This window comes from Phialemonium atrogriseum (genome assembly GCF_030411735.1).
Source record: "Phialemonium atrogriseum strain 8032-3 unplaced genomic scaffold QBC33scaffold_16, whole genome shotgun sequence".
Lineage (NCBI taxonomy): Eukaryota > Fungi > Ascomycota > Sordariomycetes > Cephalothecales > Cephalothecaceae > Phialemonium > Phialemonium atrogriseum.
The window spans coordinates 578,410-597,041 of NW_026848153.1; the positions used below are offsets into that span (position 1 = coordinate 578,410).

General features: G+C 56.5%; 7 protein-coding genes across 7 annotated transcripts; 3 read left to right on the forward strand and 4 right to left on the reverse strand.

The window, feature by feature from the left end:
• Window positions 1–487: 487 nt before the first annotated feature.
• On the reverse strand, window positions 488–1,564 carry QBC33DRAFT_560168 (septum-promoting GTP-binding protein 1; the record flags this gene model as incomplete). Its single annotated transcript, XM_060430036.1, has 3 exons — window positions 488–586; window positions 647–721; window positions 785–1,564. 3 exons carry the CDS (start codon window positions 1,562–1,564, stop codon window positions 488–490), a joined length of 954 nt encoding a protein of 317 aa, XP_060282477.1.
• Window positions 1,565–2,959: 1,395 nt separating this feature from the next.
• Window positions 2,960–3,935, forward strand: QBC33DRAFT_542361 (glycine cleavage system H protein). Its single transcript, XM_060428262.1, has 2 exons — window positions 2,960–3,190; window positions 3,250–3,935. The coding sequence occupies exons 1-2, from the start codon at window positions 3,064–3,066 to the stop codon at window positions 3,657–3,659; spliced, it is 537 nt and encodes a 178-aa protein (XP_060282478.1). The 5' UTR covers window positions 2,960–3,063; the 3' UTR covers window positions 3,660–3,935.
• QBC33DRAFT_115226 (porphobilinogen deaminase) lies at window positions 3,588–5,164 on the reverse strand. Its single transcript, XM_060421934.1, has one exon. The coding sequence runs from the start codon at window positions 4,953–4,955 to the stop codon at window positions 3,936–3,938; it is 1,020 nt and encodes a 339-aa protein (XP_060282479.1). The 5' UTR covers window positions 4,956–5,164; the 3' UTR covers window positions 3,588–3,935.
• A 904-nt stretch (window positions 5,165–6,068) lies between these two features.
• On the forward strand, window positions 6,069–10,542 carry QBC33DRAFT_542365 (NAD(P) transhydrogenase beta subunit-domain-containing protein). The gene is made up of 6 exons (XM_060428263.1): window positions 6,069–6,450; window positions 6,566–7,750; window positions 7,817–8,893; window positions 8,946–9,842; window positions 9,902–9,976; window positions 10,046–10,542. Exons 1-6 carry the CDS (start codon window positions 6,354–6,356, stop codon window positions 10,075–10,077), a joined length of 3,363 nt encoding a protein of 1,120 aa, XP_060282480.1. The 5' UTR covers window positions 6,069–6,353; the 3' UTR covers window positions 10,078–10,542.
• An 18-nt stretch (window positions 10,543–10,560) lies between these two features.
• QBC33DRAFT_542368 (NADH ubiquinone oxidoreductase subunit NDUFA12-domain-containing protein) lies at window positions 10,561–11,884 on the reverse strand. Its single transcript, XM_060428264.1, has 7 exons — window positions 11,764–11,884; window positions 11,682–11,702; window positions 11,602–11,608; window positions 11,468–11,545; window positions 11,340–11,382; window positions 11,077–11,232; window positions 10,561–10,955 (listed from the first exon to the last, which is right to left on the reverse strand). Exons 1-7 carry the CDS (start codon window positions 11,812–11,814, stop codon window positions 10,904–10,906), a joined length of 408 nt encoding a protein of 135 aa, XP_060282481.1. The 5' UTR covers window positions 11,815–11,884; the 3' UTR covers window positions 10,561–10,903.
• A 119-nt stretch (window positions 11,885–12,003) lies between these two features.
• Window positions 12,004–16,159, forward strand: QBC33DRAFT_611951 (CDP-diacylglycerol--glycerol-3-phosphate 3-phosphatidyltransferase). Its single transcript, XM_060432466.1, has 7 exons — window positions 12,004–12,429; window positions 12,485–12,765; window positions 12,819–13,752; window positions 14,502–14,693; window positions 14,767–14,902; window positions 14,998–15,615; window positions 15,693–16,159. Exons 1-7 carry the CDS (start codon window positions 12,103–12,105, stop codon window positions 15,893–15,895), a joined length of 2,691 nt encoding a protein of 896 aa, XP_060282482.1. The 5' UTR covers window positions 12,004–12,102; the 3' UTR covers window positions 15,896–16,159.
• QBC33DRAFT_115441 (P-loop containing nucleoside triphosphate hydrolase protein) lies at window positions 16,079–18,284 on the reverse strand. The gene is made up of 4 exons (XM_060421935.1): window positions 17,182–18,284; window positions 16,907–17,116; window positions 16,317–16,762; window positions 16,079–16,174 (listed from the first exon to the last, which is right to left on the reverse strand). The coding sequence occupies exons 1-3, from the start codon at window positions 18,031–18,033 to the stop codon at window positions 16,361–16,363; spliced, it is 1,464 nt and encodes a 487-aa protein (XP_060282483.1). The 5' UTR covers window positions 18,034–18,284; the 3' UTR covers window positions 16,079–16,174; window positions 16,317–16,360.
• Window positions 18,285–18,632: the final 348 nt, after the last annotated feature.

The following is an 18,632-nucleotide window of genomic DNA, read 5'->3' on the forward strand; positions in this document are numbered from 1 at the left end:
TCTCCGTTCCTGCTTGCCTTTTCTGGCATAGCAAAAAAACAAAAAAAAAAAAAAAAAAAGGTAGACAGTTGTAGAAATCATGCAAAAAAGGGAGGGGAGTTTGGGTGTCTCGAGAATTTTTGCCTGTCCCGATGTCTTCCCTCCCCGTAGGACAAAGGAGAGAAAGCACACAAAGTAGGGGGAAGAGAGGCTGGCTCTTCGTATTGTAATCTCGTCTCTGACTAGAGCAAGGAAGAGCTCTGTCAGGGGCTTCTTTCCAGTATCACGCATACCTGCGAACCTTCAGAGCTTTCATCTGAAAGTTTCGAGTCCTGCACCTGGACTCCCAGTCTCAGAAGCAAAGCGCTGGCATCTATATGGCTAGAAACCCGCTTTCGACTGTGTCGAGAACCTCGCCTGCCCTGAATGAGACAGGCCCCCCCAACTGCAGATTACGAGGAGGGGTGAGACGCTTCTGGACGGCCGTGACGCCCATGGCCATCGGTCCTCAGCAAGACTGATAGAGGAGAAGAGGTTCCCCGACGTTCTCGATCTCGGGGATCGTGCATTTGAGGTCGAATGCCTTGGAAAGCACAATCTTGAAGATCTGAGACGCAACCCAATTTAGCCCGGGAGAGCAATTGGAGAGTAAGTGGGGGGGACTTACCTTCTGAACGTTGATGCTGTGGCTAGTGCTGCTGAAAATCAGTGCAGCACGCATCGCCTTGGCGAACCGTCGAGCCTATGGATCGTCGTCAGCAAACCCAATCGGAAGCCACCCGCCGATCGGGGCCGGGAGGCGTACCTGATTCGATATCTCTTCCTGGTCCTCCCTGGGGAAGTTGACGAAATGATCGTATTTTGTGCCGACCAGGATCGGGATCGCCGTCTTGTTGAATCCCCGTCCCTGACGATACCACTCCTTGATACTGTTGAGGGTGCTCTTCCTGGTCAGGTCGAACATGAAGAGGATGGCGACGGCGTCGTTGCACACAAGCGGCAGCATGTTGACGAACTCGCGCTGGCCGCCTAGATCCCAGATGCTGAAGGTGATCTCCGTGTTCCTTATGCTGATGGTCTTCTCCATGAAGTTGACCCCGAGCGTCTGGATGTAGTCCTCGTCCCAGCTGCCCTCTACGTATTTGACCATGAGGCTCGTCTTGCCGATCTGTGCGTCGCCCACCATGCCAACCTTGATCACCACATGGTTGCGCCCGTTGGCCTGCCCGTCCCCGGCGGCAGGGTTACTACCGGCCCGCGAGGCGTGGTCGGCACCGTAGCTGCCGTGGCCCGACAGGCCGGACGGGGGTCTGGATATCGAGGGGGCGGCTGGCTGCGGGACGGGCGGGGTGGTGTACCGGGCGGTGGGATCCATGTCCATGGCCTCTTGCGGCTGCTGTTGCTGGTAGTGGTGATGTTGTTGGCGGGGCGAGAGGGACAGACCCTGGTCGAGGGACTGCGTCTGGGTGTGCCTCCGTTCGCGGAAGCCGTTGCTCTGCGATGAACCGGCCGCCATGTTAGGAGAACCGTCTAGCCCTCCGAGGGTGTCCTCGTGGGCGTCGAGCGGGGTGGGTTCGTGGTCCATGGTGTCGAGGGCGTCGTGGAACTGGGCCGGTGAGCCCCCAGAAAAAGTTGAGGAATCCAGGGTGAAGGGCGCTTCACGGAGAGCAAGGGAGGGTGAGGATCGACGGACGGGAATCGCTCGGGTCGGGGATGTGGTCGACAGGGGTGAAATGAAGGTAGATTGTAGGTCGACACGAGAGGACCTCGAGGGGGACAGAGCGCGAACGGACTCGAAAGTAGTTAACCCGATGACGCCTTCATGGAACATGCAAGCTGAGAGTCGAGATTTAGCTGGTGGGCTTTCAATTATTTCGGTTCCCTCCTTGCACATACAGCATACAATCGAACAACCGAGAATTCGGAGTGTCCTGATCGACGTCAATGAGGGATTCGGCGTCCCTGCATGGATGCACCCGGAGCGGTGCCGGTAGATAAGCCTGAAGAGGGATGAATGAGGACAGGGCTAGTGCCGGTGCCAACGTCACAGGCTGTTAGTGCCAGAGTCAGTGTTCAAGTCGGATGAGAGTTTTATTGTGGCAGAGATGGTAGTTAACTTTGTCCGTACCTTTTCGAAGTCGTGTGGGAAGGTTTTACCAAACAAGTCCCAATGATGTGGGCCAAGGGGGGGAAATGCAGTCGACTTGCGAACACGGGAAGAGAATGGCTGGCCGGCACGACCTAGGGAAGGCCAGTTTCAAGAATGAGGTGAGGTTTTTGGGCGCTTACGGCAGGCTCATCCACTGAGGGGTGCGAAATGAGCACTGGCACTGGGGCAGTTTGGGTGCAGCTGACAGGCGAGTTCCCAGTAAAATGATTCGGTGATTCTTCCGATCGAGTTTCCTGCAACGTGGAGCCAGAGATTGAGCACTAACTGCCCTGCGTAAAACGCTTTAACAGCCCCGTTAAGCAGCACACGAAAAAGACGCGACGACGCGAGGTGAGGTCATATGCTGCTTACTCGTTATCTTCCACGTTCAGGGCAGTGATAAAATAGGTCTCAAGTAGTACATCTAGGGTCAATGTTTATTTACTATTATGATCACGGCGAAATATTATCTCAGCCCGCAGCTATTATTTGTTCACAGTTACAGGTCCGTGGCTCATCAGAGTCGGCAGCCTATGGCGCACCATTCCCTTGCCTGGATGTTAATATAGGGCACCGCTATCAAATTTCCCAGATTCCCGACGATCGGTCGCGTTGTCGTGAAGCCTAGACGTGGACGCGGGGCTCAACCTCGAGGCTTTGATTGGCTCTCAGTGTTTTCGCTTTTCCCGACTAGGTGGGGTGCGAGGCTCCCTTGCAGGCAATGGATTACATAATTTATTCGGCTCATTTTTCGGTACGTATCCTGCTTAGCATCGGGCCCTGCCAGTCGCCGGCAACTGGCAAGGCAGTTGAGATAGCCGGGTTTGGAAGTCAAAGATTCAAGAATGCTCGTCATGAACTGATTCTCCTCGGCACTGGACTCACGACTCACGATCGACTGCCAACACTCACGTCCCTCAAAAAACCCACCCAAGATGGCTTCAATTGCACGATGCTTGAGGTCTACAGGACCGAAGTCCTTCTCGACTCTCGCTAAGACGCCTGTAGCGAGGCCCATCTTCAGGGCAAACCCAATTCGGGCATTTTCGGTGACCGCAAGAAGTGAGGCTTCCAGCTGCATCCCGACAGACGCGGCCTGATAGCTAACCATCACAACCTAGACCCGATAAGGAAGTACACCAAAGACCACGAGTGGATCGACCTCTCTGCAGACAACAAGACGGGCGTCATTGGCATCAGCGAGTACGCCGCAGAGGCCCTCGGCGATGTCGTCTATGTGGAGCTGCCCGAGGAAGGGAAGGTCCTCAAGGCTGGCGACGCCATTGGAGCCGTCGAGTCGGTCAAGAGCGCTGCCGATATCAACTCCCCGGTCTCCTGCAAGGTCACGCACGTCAATCTCCTCTTGGAAGAGAAGCCCTCGACCATCAACCAGGTTCCCGAGGATGATTCGCATGGTGGCGGCTGGATTGCCAAGGTGGCCATAGACGAGGAGGGCGTGAAGAACCTGGAGGGGCTGATGAACGCGGAGGAGTACAAGGAGTTTACCGCTGGCGAATCGTCGGAGCAGTAAATCTTGCCATAGACAGGACAAGTTTTGTTATTAGGAATGGCGTAAAATTTGACCAATGGCCGACAATTCAACCTGGAACAGTTCAACCTGGAGGCTTGACGGGGAAACGTGGGACGTGGAAACAGAGATGGGCCAAGCATTTGTATTGTACATAGCGTATTCCTCCTTTTGGCTCAGGGGAGTTTCTTGATTCATCATACAGGAAGGGTATCGGCTATCTCCGGCAATTCAGGCGATCATGGTAAATCGATGCTCAATGGTACAACAATACTTGATTCATGATGCCCCGGTGCCTGCCGGTGCTGGCGTCGTTGCTCGGCCTTGGTTGATGACATCCAGAATCTTCCTGGCCCCCCTTTCTACGAGCTCCTGAGCCACTCTCTGGCCAAAGCTATCGGCCTGCTCAAGCGTAGAGATGGCCTCCTCCCGTTCCCCGTCCACGGCCTCGGTTCCGTCTAGACTCACGACTGTAGCCTTCAGTCTCAGCTTCTTCGAGTCACCCTCGCCAACCCACGATGTCTCAACGCCAATTGGCACACTGCAGCCACCCTCGAGGGTTCTTAGAAGACTACGCTCCGCAAAACATGCCACCATGGTGGAGGCGTCCTCGATTGTCTTCAAGAGTCCCAGTACGCGCTGGTCGCCCTCCCTCACCTCGAGTCCCAGCGCACCCTGGCCGACCGCGTGCAACAGACCACCGCCCTCGGTGCTCGACTCCAGGTACTGAGAAATGCGCGCCCCATAGTCCAACCGCAGCAGCCCGGCCGCCGCCAGAATGATGCACGAAAACGGGCTAGTGTCTGCATTCAACTTGCCCAACCTGGTGTCGAGGTTTCCCCTGACATCCTGGAACTTGAGCGCGGGATACCTCCTCTTCAGCTGCGCAGATCTCCGCAGGCTGCTCGTGCCGACCACGCTCCCGGCGGGGAGATCAGCCAGCGTCTTGTATTCGGAGCCGTCCCGGAATACGACCACGTCCCTCGGGTCCTCGCGCACCGTCACGCAACCCAGGACGCAGCCCTCCGGTAGGGTGGTGGGCATGTCCTTGAGGCTGTGGACGACGAGATCGACCTCGCGGGACATCAGCTTCGCCTCGAGCTCCGACGTCCAGAGGCCCTTGCCCATGCTGGGGAGCGGCGTGGTCGTGTCCTTGTCGCCCATCGTGGCCATGGCGTGGATCTCACAGCTGATGTGCGGGTGAGCGGCCTGCAGGGCTGAGACGACAAGCTCGGTCTGCTTGAGGGCTAGGGCGGAGCGCCGCGTCCCGATGTGGATGGTCTGTGAGTCGGGAGCCATTGTTGCGGACGAAGATGGGACCGGAATTGGAGAGATAAGGTACCCTTGGTTGACGATGAAGGGTTCAATGGTGGGGTAGAAAATGTAGTAGTAGGAAGGGGAATCGCGGTGCGGAAAGAGGCGATTCTGCCCCAAAAGCAGGGGGTCTGTGCGGGGCCAGGTGCTAACGGTATCGTACTGGCGCTTCTGAGGACAGTACGGATCCGCAATTGCAACAGCAGTTATTAATACAATAGCAATAGTAACAGCAACTGTAAGAAAAACAGAAATAGCTACCAACTACGATAGCAACCTTCGCTGGTATTGTCAGCATCAGAAGACTATTAACAGTAACGGCACAGCGATGGTGACAACTGGCGCGTGTACACAGCCCACTGTGGAGCAATTCTCGCAGAGCAGTTCTGGTGGGAAATGCCCCTCACCCTAGAGCTCCTTCATCCTCGTCACCGAACCCGCCGTAGAGACCCTTAGATATGGGATTGAACCTTAACAGCGCTTGAAGAACCTCAGGGCTCCACAACTGCCACGACGATATACCCCATACAAATCTGGCTAAGCCTCTTCTCGATATTATACGGCTAGGGAGTAGGGAATAGAAGCTACAGGGGTTTGGTCAACCTTGCTGTAAGTCTTTAGATCGGCAATTCCGGAACGTGTGTTTGTTCTGTTGCACGAACGGAGTATAATGCTGTTCACGCTCCCAGGCCCATCCGTTCGTCCCATCCGGTATCCATGGATGGATAAAAAGGGGTCCCTGTAAGTACTGTACGTAGTTGGTCGGTACCCCTATAGTACACATGCATACATAATAGCCCGGTGCCTTACAGGTACGCAGTAGCCCCTACAATGCGTTCCCAGAAAGCTTGTAACTTCCATATCTTGAGCAGGAGATCGCTGTCGGAATTTGTCAGAAAGGACTTCAGATTGGCAATTCGACACCCAGAAGAGCATTAAAACCAGAAGAGAAGGATTCCATTGTTTTGTCGTTGAGCTGTGAAAGAACCTGGAATTACTCCGCACTTGCTCCCCACACTCACACTGCCCTGCCGTGAAAAGCCGTGGCTTTGACCATGTCTTGGGGAGGAACCTGGTAAGCCGAGGGCGGGGTTAAACAAAAATGGAACTGCCAACTCCTTCCCGTGCCGCCCATCCCACCTTCCACCAGCCACCTACCCCCCCTTACGCAGTACATGCAGAGAGGATCCCCCTCCTCTGTAACACGCACGAGGCCAATCCAGTTGCAGGTCATGGAGAAGTAGCAGACCGAATAGCGAACTTTCTTTTTCCTTCTCCAAAACCCTCAACGCCTGCTCCTCAGTAGCGACCTCTTCGCATGTGAACAAGTGACCACAGCTGGTCTGACTGTCTTGACAGTGCCGGCGCCCTGAACTTGCCATAATGGCATGGACTCTACTTCGCCCGTCCCTGGCTCATCATGCCTCGTCTTCCCGTCCGGCCGAGCGGCTTTCCCGCCGGTCGTTAGCCCTCCTTCTCGGTAGGGAACTTCCATTTGTTATTGTTGTTGTTGCTGGTGCTGCTGGTGCTGCTGCTGCTTCCAGAGCCCGTGGCCCCCCCAATCAAGGTCGTTGAAATCTAACCTTCGCTCATAGGTAACACTTGTGTTCCTCCCGGGCCTGTCGTAAGCTCCTCGCGCACGTGGCATAGCACCCTCGGGCACCAGAAGCAATCACACACGGCGACTTCGTCCCCCCTCACCCCTACGCCCCCCAAGACCCAATCGCTGCAGCTCGTCCGCCATGCGTCTGTACTGTCCACCATCCCGCCCCAGCCAGCTGGCCGGCCGGCCTCGGCGACGTATTCAACCGTTGCCGTCCCGCCCACGACGCCATACGTGAACCTGACCGTGGGCGCCCCCCGCGAGACCTACCCCGATGAACGGCGTGTGTCCCTGACACCCCAGAACGTCGCTCTGCTGCTCAAGAAGGGCTACTCTCGCGTGTTGGTGGAGCGCGGCGCCGGTGCCCTGGCTGATTTTCCCGATGAGGGGTACGAGAAAGCCGGCGCAACGTTGGTGGACTCTGCCAGCAGCATCTGGGCCGAGTCGGACATCGTCCTCAAGGTGCGCGGTCCCAGCGCCACAGAAGTGGACGCCGCAAAGGAGGGGCAGACCATCATCAGTTTCCTGCAGCCGGCGCAGAACCGTCCCCTGGTCGAGAAGCTCGCCGGAAGGAAGGTGACTTCGTTCGCAATGGATATGGTTCCCAGAATCTCGAGGGCCCAAGTCTTCGACGCTCTGAGCAGCATGGCCAACATTGCTGGCTACAAGGCCGTCCTGGAGGCGTCCAATACCTTTGGCCGTTTCTTCACCGGCCAGGTTACCGCTGCCGGAAAGATCCCCCCTTGTAAGGTCTTGGTTATCGGCGCTGGTGTCGCCGGCTTGAGCGCCATTGCCACAGCTAGAAGGCTTGGCGCCATTGTCAGGGGCTTTGACACTCGCCCCGCTGCCAGGGAGCAGGTCCAGTCTCTCGGCGCAGAGTTTATCGAAGTTGACTTGAAAGAAGACGGCTCAGGGGTCGGCGGGTATGCCAAGGAGATGTCCAAGGAATTCATCGAAGCCGAAATGAAGCTCTTCACTGAGCAAGCCCGCGACGTCGACATCATTGTCACCACCGCCCTGATCCCCGGAAAGCCGGCCCCGAAACTCATAACCAAATCCATGATCGAGATCATGAAGCCAGGCTCCGTCATTGTTGATCTTGCTGCTGAAGCCGGAGGCAATTGCGAGAAAACCGAGCCAGGGAAGATGATCACGTACAAAGATGTCAAAATCATTGGTGAGTTCGGCGAAGACTAGCAGGAAAGCTCAGCATCGTCATGTGTGTTAATGTAAACAAACACAGGCTATACCGACCTTCCATCGAGGCTTCCCACGCAGTCTTCGACGCTCTACTCGAACAATATCACCAAATTCTTGCTCTCCTTGACGCCAAAGGACAAGGAATTCGGCGTCGACCTGACTGACGAGGTTGTCCGAGGCTCAATTGTGACTCTCAATGGCAATATCCTCCCACCTGCCCCCCGTCCCGCACCCCCGCCAGCCCCGGCTGCCGCTACTCCGACTGCGAAGGAGGCAGAGGTCGCCCTGACTCCGTTCCAAAAGACATCCCGTGAAGTCGCGCTTGTGACTGGAGGTATGGGAACCGCTCTGATTCTAGGCAAAATGACCGGACCCCTCTTCATGGGCAACGCTTTTACCTTCACACTTGCATCCCTTATTGGATATCGTGTCGTCTGGGGTGTCCAGCCGGCCCTACACTCGCCCCTGATGAGTGTCACCAACGCCATCTCGGGAATGGTCGGTGTCGGCGGCCTCTTCATCCTAGGCGGCGGATATCTGCCAGGGACTATCCCACAGCTCTTTGGTGCGGCCTCGGTCCTGCTGGCCTTTGTCAACATTACTGGCGGATTCGTCATCACCAAGCGGATGCTGGATATGTTCAGGCGACCCACCGATCCTCCCGAGTACCCCTGGCTCTACGGGGTTCCCGCTGTTCTCTTTGGCGGAGGCTTCCTCGCCTCCGCGTCGGGCGATGCGGCAGGCCTTGTGCAAGCCGGTTACCTTGTCAGTTCGGTGCTCTGTATCAGTTCTATCTCTAGTTTGGCCTCCCAAGCCACTGCTCGCATGGGCAACACGTTGGGCATGCTTGGCGTTAGCTCGGGCGTCATGGCGTCCTTGCTGGCCGTCGGGTTCTCTCCCGAAGTGACGGTACAATTTGGTGGACTGGCTGCTCTAGGCAGTTTGGCTGGTTTCTTGATTGGAAAGCGGATCACCCCCACGGACCTGCCGCAGACCGTCGCTGCTCTGCACTCTGTCGTCGGTCTGGCTGCGGTTTTGACCAGTATCGGCAGTGTGATGGCCGACCTCCCCGACGTGTCGACCCTGCATCTTGTTACTGCCTATCTCGGCGTACTCATCGGTATGTTTCTCCCTTGGTGACTCCTTCAATCAGAAAGCTGACTCGATCCCAGGTGGTATTACATTCACTGGTTCCATTGTGGCCTTCCTCAAGCTTGCTGGGAGGATGTCATCGAAGCCTCTCATGCTCCCGGGTCGCCACCTCCTGAACTCGGGGCTTCTGGCCACAAACGTGGCTACCATGGGAGCCTTCGTGACCTTGGCACCCTCCTCACCTATGATTGCTGCTGGCGCACTCGCTGCTAACGCGTTCCTCTCGTTTGTCAAGGGCTATACCACAACTGCCGCGATTGGTGGTGCTGATATGCCGGTTGTCATCACGGTCTTAAACGCCTATAGCGGGTTTGCGTTGGTGGCTGAAGGCCTCATGCTCGACAATCCACTGCTCACGACCGTCGGAGCCCTCATCGGCGTGTCGGGTTCCATCCTGTCGTACATCATGTGTGTCGCGATGAACCGCTCCCTGGTCAACGTCCTCTTCGGCGGTATAGCTGGCCCAGTAACGTCGGACTACAAGATAGAAGGCAGCGTGACACAGACTACGGTGGACGAAACGGCTGAAGCGCTCACCAACGCCGAATCTGTCATCATCGTTGTTGGCTACGGCATGGCGGTTGCCAAAGCGCAGTATGCCATCTCTGAGATCACGCAGATGCTGCGTTCCAAGGGGGTCAAGGTCCGCTTCGCGATCCACCCCGTCGCCGGCCGCATGCCCGGCCAATGCAACGTACTGTTGGCCGAGGCTAGTGTGCCCTACGATATCGTCCTGGAGATGGACGAGATCAACGACGACTTCGGCGACACAGATGTCACACTGGTCATTGGCGCAAACGATACCGTCAATCCGATCGCCCTGGAACCCGGCAGCGCCATCGCCGGTATGCCGGTTCTCCATGCTTGGAAGAGCAAACAGGTGATCGTGATGAAGCGAGGCTTGGCCAGCGGCTACGGTGGGTTTATCCTTTAACTGGCTGGAGAATGGGGCACCTTAAGCTGACTACGACTCTAGCCGACGTGCCTAATCCCATGTTCTACATGCCTGGAACGAGGATGCTCTTTGGAGATGCCAAGGTGACGACTGAAGGTGAGAACCCCTTTTGCAGGAATTTCTTCCCCTCCTCCCGATTACGGAGACTAACTGGCTCATTAATAGCAATCAAAGCCTCGATCGAGTCTAGAGTCTAGAACTAGAGGTGTCTCCGGCGGATACATAAAGCTGTGTCTAGTACATATATGTTCGATCTGGCTTCCGGCATTCCATCCAGCTTATCTAGACGGCAGAACATTGTTGCATGCATTTGCTGGCGGATTCTCCTTTTCTGGCCCCCTTGTTCTTCTAGATACGACCGGCCACCTCACGGGCCTCGCATCCCTAACTTTTTCTTATATGTTCATTGTCTAGAGTATTTCTAGTACACTGCATTTATGTCTCGTTATATCGATTTCTGTTGGCCCTGATATCTTGATGCGAAAGGAAGACGAAGGATGGACCGATCGCGTTTGGTTGAAGTTGCTGTGTTCTGTGTTTTTCTGTTTAAACCCACCGACCTGCGCAGTATGTCTATAGCTCAATACATACCTATCTTCGGCAAGAACGCCGGAAGAGTCTACCAACTCGACGGCATTCCTGCATGTTCGCACAGCAAATTAGCACATTAGCACATTGTAGTCCTCTACTATTTTCCCCTGCGCGAACCACAGAATGACTTACAAGACCAGGAAAGCAGATTACATATGAAAGTGCCGATAGACTATTCATCAACTCTGCACAAACCTAGCCAGGAGAGTCCTGAGCCACGGATATTTGTAGCACGTTTCGGCTAGGCCAACTGGTATCGTAGACAATTGTTGAGTATTATCACCCAAAGTTTGGCCTGTAATCAGGTTCACGAAATCCCAGGCAAGCTTGGAACTAGACGGCAAGTGGCCTTCCTCTCCAATGCGCAGTCTATTAATCGCCATCAGCCTATATACATGGTGCTCCTCCTCCCTCCCCCCTTGACACGCAAACTCATTGCCTCGGGGCCGCGACCGGCTCCCACGACGAAATCTTGGGCTTGGTCCTAGTTTGTGTGGATCGTGAAGTCAGCATATGCCGTCCGACATTCCCCCCTCCCCCGCCCCTTTTCCGTTTCACGGGGTCGGAGGGGGAAACCGGGGACAAAGGAGGCGCCGGAAACTTACGTGCTGTACGTCTTGAAGGCGCCGCGCGAGAAGGTGGGGTTCGGGATGTGGCGCGGGGAGGCCCACGAGCGGTTCGTCGCCGTCAGCGGGTCCTGCGTCGGCGGCTGGTCGACGCCGTAGGAGATCCACATGTGCCACATGGGCTCTATGTGCGAACTGTTTTGGGGGGAGGGGTGTTGGTCTGCTGTCAGCCGAAAGGATAGGAGACGGAACAGCCGCTGCGAGGTGCGCTCGGGCTGGGGGGGTGTGTGGACTGGACGTACGCATCGAAGTCGTGCTTCACATAGTCGACCCATCGGGTGCGGACTATCCATCGGAGGTCAGCATTGTCAGAGGAAGGGGAAGTGTCGGGCGAGTGTCCGTCGTGGTCGGGAGGGTTGTTGGGACGTACGCGGTAGCTCATCGTTGTTCTCGTAGAACTTGTTGCCGAACTTGTCGACGCCGACCAGGGTTCCGGCCTTGGTATCGCCTGAGTATCGTTAATAACCCGCTGTACCGTAGCAATTGAGTGCGACCATCCCATACCGATGTACTGTGAAGATCCAGCCGGTGGTTAGTCGTTGTTATTGCGCCACCAGGGGCCTGTCAGGGTTCGTGAGACGTACGTTGATTTGGTGCCAGTATTCCTAAGATTATTCTGGTTAGTCTGTCCGCGCCTCCCACAATACGCGCAATGGGTTGACATACCTTCAGGCCAATCTTCCGCAGATTGCCTAGTGTTCTTGAAATGTACGACATAATGCAGGAGTGCCAATTGGCCGCGAGGATGTGTCGACGATGCTCGAAGATCCAGTCAATCGTCTCTTTGTCGTCGTGGGGTGAAGTCCAAGGAATCCACCCTGCGAGTGGAAGCCGGGATATGCCGGAGCCAATAGGAGAGCTCTAATTTTTTTAGCTTCCCTGCAGCTTCATCTTTCAGCCTTGCATCCTCGCAGTAATCTGTACTCGATCTATAAATTCTGTAATTCTTCAATTGTGTTAGTAGGAGGCCCTGGGGTTATTTGCGGGCATTGGTAGTCGGCTGCTATGCTCGTCCGGAGCGCCCCAAGATGCGCCACCAAGCTCAGGCTCCCAACATCTCGCGCCAGTCTTCGATATGCGAGACCACAATGCCGACCCTATTCGATGCCGGCTCAGGGCGCGCCATCTAGCTCGCTGAGTAGCGCCGGCATGCTTGCGCCCTTTTTTGGTGAGCTGGACAAGATTGCGCCGTCGTTCAAGGTCAACGGGTCACAGATAAATATCCTTCGCACCCCCGCGGAGTTCTACGAGACCCTCAAGGACAAGATACGACATGCAGAGAAGCGGATCTTCTTGTCGACCTTGTACATAGGAAAGACCGAGAAGGAGTTGGTGAGCGGTGTCCCGGTGGCCTGGGTTGATACTCGGGTGTTAACAGAACTTGTAGATATCTACCCTACAAGATGCGCTACGTCGCAAGCCGGAACTCAGGCTCAGCATCCTCACAGATGCGCTGCGCGGCACCCGAGAAGCCCCTGAGCCGTCATGCGCGTCGCTGCTGGCTCCATTGGTCGCCGAGTTTGGCCCCGACCGCGTCGAGATTCGAATGTACCATACGCCTAACCTGACGGGGCTGAGGAAGAAACACGTACCCAAGAGGATAAACGAGGGATGGGGGTTGCAGCACATGAAGCTCTACGGCATTGATGACGAAATAATACTCTCTGGGTGGGTAACAGACGTCTTCTTGCGGATAATTTATCTGACAGAGAGCTGTGCAGGGCAAACCTCTCGACCGATTATTTCACGAACAGGCAGGATCGGTACCATGTCTTTTCTTCCAAGGACATCACGGACTACTTTGCGAGACTCCACGGCGCGGTATCTTCACTAAGCTTCCTCGTCAGGCCGTCGGACGATCCTTGTGGGTTCGACATGTTGTGGCCAGGAACCAATGCGGCGCCATCACCCCTGGAGAGCCCCAAGAAGTTTGTGTCGAAGTCGACAACTCTCCTCAGGAAGATTCTGTCCACAAACCATGCATCAAGTGCTCCTCCTGTAACAGACAAATCAGACGCGCCGGACACATCGGTGTACATGCTTGCTCAGCTCTCGCAACTGCTGTCTCCAGACACCTCGACAGAGTTGCCCGCCATTACACACGTCCTCAAGACCCTCTCCTTACCCCAATACGCCGACTCGTCCTGGATATTCACCGCGGGCTACTTCAACCCAGACCCGTCTCTTACCAAACTCCTTTTGTCAACAGCTTCGCATAATAATACCGTCATCACAGCTTCGCCATTTGCCAATGGCTTCTACAAGTCGCCGGGCGTCTCTGGCCTCCTACCGGATGCATACACTCTTCTGGCCCGACGCTTCGTGCAGGCAGTGCATAGGAGTAAGCATCAGACGTCCACAGTTCTCAAGGAATGGCGGAAGGGGACAGTGGGTGAGCCCGGAGGCTGGACGTATCACGCTAAGGGACTCTGGGTAACGCTACCAGGAGCTTCAAACCCAGCCATCAGTCTCGTTGGGAGCTCGAACTACACCAAGCGAAGCTATTCGCTCGACCTCGAGGCGAACGCGTTGATAGTGACGGAGAACGAGGGATTGAAGAAGCGTCTGGGTGACGAGCAGTGCTGGCTGCAGGACCACGCCACGGCTGTTACTCGTGACGACTTCGCCAGGACCGAGAGAAGGGTCGGACTGAAGGTTCGGATTGCGATGTGGATTGTCCAGCTGGTAGGGGGGCAACTATAGCCATTTCAACCGTCACGGCAGCTCTGAAATCCACCCATTCCGCACGCAAACTTATGATACGGCCCGACTTGTCAATCACCAACCACTGGAAGATGCAAGGCGGAACCGCTGTGGCCCACCTTTACCCTTAACACTTGACATACAAGGACCATGTCCATCGGACAAATAATCTTAGTAGAGCTCGGACTCGGAGGGATCTGACTAGATGCTCCTTGGTAGATTTGTTTACCAAAACTGAAACAATCAACGGCTTCAACGGCTTGGCGGAGATCCCCCTTCCGCCCACCGAAAATCCCGCCGACAGGCGCCAATCTATTTCCCTATCCATTGCACAAAAGCCGCCATTCTTCAGCCTCAATATCCAGAGATTACGGCTATGGCTTACGCACTGCACCACGCAAGGGTCGGCGTTTGCCAGAGCCGCCTCCTCAGAGTACCTTCTCGTCAATTCGACGGCTGTTTAAGATAGCAGCATGGGGCAAGCTGCCCCCTGGCCCACGATGGCAATGAGGCCGAACCCGTGGTTCCCGTCCCAATCAAGCTTTTCAGTGGGCCATGTTTCCGTGATTTGAGCGTTGTGAGTGCCGTGACTGGTACTTAAGAATGGACAAGGACCTGGATGCCGGTGCCCCAGGGCCATCCCGATCGCCTTCTACCCAATCGTTAGATTCCCAGCTCATTCCGCCTCTGCCGTCATGAAGCTCTCCATCACCGCACTCTGTGCTGCCCTCCTCCAGGGGGCTTCTGCCACCATCTACTATGCTGGTGTAGCCGAGTCCAGTGGCGAGTTTGGTGCCTATGGAGTGAAAGGAACGGGCCTGCCAGGCGCGTTCGGCAAGGACTACGCGTTCATCGACGAGAAGGCCATCGACGTAATGGTTGACCAGCACAAAGTGAGTGGCTTGAAAGAAAGGGGCTCCCCTTGACATGGGCGTGGGTTCCAGATATTGATCCATGCTTCGCCAGGCCAACCTATTCCGCGTCGCCTTCTTGCTGGAGCGGATGTGCCCCCTCGCCGATGGATTGGGCAGCAAGTTCAACGAGACGCACTTTGACAAGTTCAAGGAAGCCGTGGATTACATCTCGGTGACCAAGGGAGCTTGTAAGTCATCATCATGGCTTCGAGCCTGCTTTGAGCTTGCTCTACTGTTTTTGCCTCTCGGTCATTGTATTAACTCGGCATCCCCTGCCTGCCAGACGTGATCCTCGACCCGCACAACTACATGCGATACAACGACCCCTCGTCGCAGCCCATGTCGGGCAGCGTGATCGGGGATACGTCCGACCCGACGGCGGCGACGACGGCGCAGTTCGGCGAGTTCTGGGGCGAGCTTGCGAAGCGGTTCGCGGACAACGAGAAGACCATCTTCGGGCTGATGAACGAGCCGCACGACATGCCCAGCTCGCTCATGATGGCCAACAACCAGGCGGCCGTGGACGCGATCCGCGCCGCGGGGGCCAAGAACTTGATCATCGCGCCCGGCAACAGCTGGACGGGCGGGCACGCGTGGACTGAGGGCGGCGCCGAGGCGAGCAGCAACTGGCTCCAGAAGCTGGTTGACCCGCTCAAGAACACCGCCATCGACATCCACGAGTACCTGGACGAAGACTTTAGCGGCGGGCACACGGCCTGCACACAGGACCCAGTCAAGAACCTACAGGCCCTGACCGCTTGGCTTAAGGAAAACAACCTCAAGGCCTTCATCACTGAGTTTGGCGGCTCAAACACTACCGGTTGCCACGACATGCTCAACACCATGCTGACCTACATGGAGGACAACCCGGAATACCTCGGCTGGACTGCCTGGGCTGCCGGTGAGTCACCCCCCCTTACCCTCCACCTTCCCCTGATTATCTACCCCTGTTCCCTGGGTAAGCTAACTTTCTCGCAGGACCTTTCTGGGGATCCGCAAGCCCGTGCTGCACCGACTCGAACAAGCTCGGCAGCTTCGAGCCCGGCAGCAAGGCCGATGACGGCGGGCCAAGCCTGTACGACACCGTCTGGATCCCGACCATCGTGCCGCACATTCCCAAGGAGCTTCAGTGGTCCGGCCTGGCGACCGTTAATGGTGGGGAGGTTTCGGTTCGCGCTTAGGCTGGGACGTGAAAGGAGCGTGGACTGTTCGATCGGGTTGTAGTCCCTAGAGTCAGAGGATGGAGAAAACTGGTGTTGAGCTGCATGGCATGATGCATCGGTGTTGGTGGAGGCCGAATCTATCCGCAAATGCCTGCGTGTCGAGGAGTAACATCCATGGTAGCCACTGTATAACAGTCTACGATGGGCAGTTGGGTAGTTATTCGAACCACGGGGAGAACCACTGTTGTTTCTCTCCAAGCAAAAATTATGACTTCCGTAGAAAATGACTGTTGTAACCTTTGGTTATCAGTGACTGAAGCGGGATTGGCCGTCCTCTTGTTGAGATTCCAAGCATACAAACGTGCCGGATGGCCTCCCGGCCGAGATACATAGAAACGCCGGAGCCAGCAACCAGAGCCTAGATAATCGAGACACATACCATCAGAGACCCTTTAAAGGTTCGCAAACAAAAGGCCATCCCACTCATTTACCCTCCTCCATCCCCTCACGAAGAATCGCGACCTGCTTCTTGATCTCCACCCACAACACCAGCCCCTCCAAATCACCGCCCCCATCAGCCCGCACGCCAACCCAGCCATCGCAGAGGTCCTCCTCCCCCTCCCCCCCCTCTTCCTCGCGCGGTGTCCGGCGCGCAATGGCCAGCAGGGCCGCGACGAAGGCCTCCTGCATGTACGCGAAGCTGAAGCCGTGCGTGATCCCCGCGACGGCGGGGATCAGCTCGTCCGGGAACTCGACCCCGTCTTCGCCGCCGTCGCCGCCGCCACTGCCGGCCAGCTTGCGCTGCCAGAAGCGGCAGTACGCCTCGCGCTGGGGCCGGTCTGGGTCTGGGAAGTAGTACTTCCTGTCGAAGCGGGAGGGGCGTTTCTGTGGTTTGTTAGGAGGCTTTGATTGCCTGCTTGGAAGGGTGGGGAGGCAGGGACGATCTGAGGGTGGGGAGGCATGGGTGATTTGAGGGCGAGTGGGTTTGGAACTTGTGTCTATCTAGCAATAGCAGGGGCGAAGACTCACCGAGATCCCAGGGTCTAGTCGGTCCAGGTGGTTGGTGCTCCCGATCATGAAGATGCCGTCGTTACTCTTGAGCCCGTCAACCTCATTGAGGAAGTAGCTCCTCACATTGTCGGATACGACGGTGTCGAGGTCTTCAAAGACGAGGTAGCAAGGCGCGAATTGCCTCGCCTTGGCAAAGATCTGCTGGATGGAATACTCTGGGCCGAAGAACTGTTGTACTCATCAGTATATGTCGCTCAGAAAAAGGGAGCAGCGTCCGAACAAGGGAAACCCACCGATGTCAACGTCCGGACATACAAGGTCGGGATCTCCGGCTTGCGGGAATACAGCATATGCATCATGGCCTTGATCGAGATGGTCTTCCCATTCCCCGGCGGGCCGTAATAGATGACGCCCCGCTTCCACGGCACCTTGAGGCGGGTATACCTATCCCTGGAGCCAAAGAAGGACAGATGATCCTCGATAATGGCCTTCTTCATCTCCTCATCCAGGATTACATTCTCCCACTCGGCGCCCTGGATGCTCCGGTACAGCTCCGCGCTCTTCTGCCACATCCCACTATCAAACACCCAGACCTCGCCGTGCAGCTCGGCCGACCACCGCCCCGCCGCCGCGACCAGAGCTTCGGCCTGCGCCCTCTCGGGCGCGAGCACGTAGAAGTTGTCGACGCGCGGGACCGCCATCGCCCCGTCCCGCCCGTCGACCAGGTACACGACGAACTCGCGCGACCGCCACCGGTACAGGAACCGGCCGAACACGACCGTCTCCGCCAGGTACCCGGCGTCGCCGTCGATGCGCCGCGCCGGCGGCACGTAGGACGTCCACCGCAGCGACGACGGGAGATCGCTGCCGCCGGGGCCGGGGCCGGGGCCGCCGCCGTGGCTGCCGCTACGGCAGTCGTCGCCGAGCAGCGTGTAGCTGGCGTGGCCGGCGGCGGCGTACCCGAGCAGGTTGCTGGAGTACTGCGGCGCGATGACGAGCTCGAGGTCCGGGTACTGCCGCGTCAGGGACTTGGCGATGACGGCGTCTGTGGACACCCGCTGGGCGTCGGAGTGGGCGAAGAACCGCCTGGCCGTGCGGTCACCACCTTGGATGCTGGCAGCGTACTGGTTCTCGCTGGACGCCATGGCACGGCTGGGTGTGACCTTTCTGGCCACGGGACAATCTGGTGAATGTCGTTCGTCCTTGGCTAGATGGGCGATGGCACTGGTCAAGTCCAAGTGCAATTGACAGTCGAGGAAGATGAGTTCTAGATGGATAAGAGTTGGCTGGTTCACAGGTAAGATGTGCAGGTGTAATTCGAGAGGAGTATTGTGGGATCGATGGACAACTGCTGTGCCGCGCGCATTTGCAGCTACAGTTGAGACAACATGACGTTTAAAAAGGCGGGGATGGATAAGAAGAAGCTTATGCTGCGCTGCGCCACGATCGATCGACAGACCATTCCTTTCCGTTTCTGGAGCAAGAACAACCTTTCATTTCTTAGTCCTCCCTTTTGCTGTCCATCACCAGCTTGATGTGGGATCTGCCAACCAGCCAGAATGTCAAGAGGTAGTTGCCGGCCAGGGAAAGAAACAAGGCGCTGGCAATTAAGAAGCCGTAAACGGGCAGATCCAACAAGACCTCGGTCTCTTCGCCTGTGCTCATCTGAGGATGCGTGGCCGAGAATGTGGTCTGGTCAGAACTTGGTGCTGATATGTCTTCTTGATGTTGATGATGAAGCTTC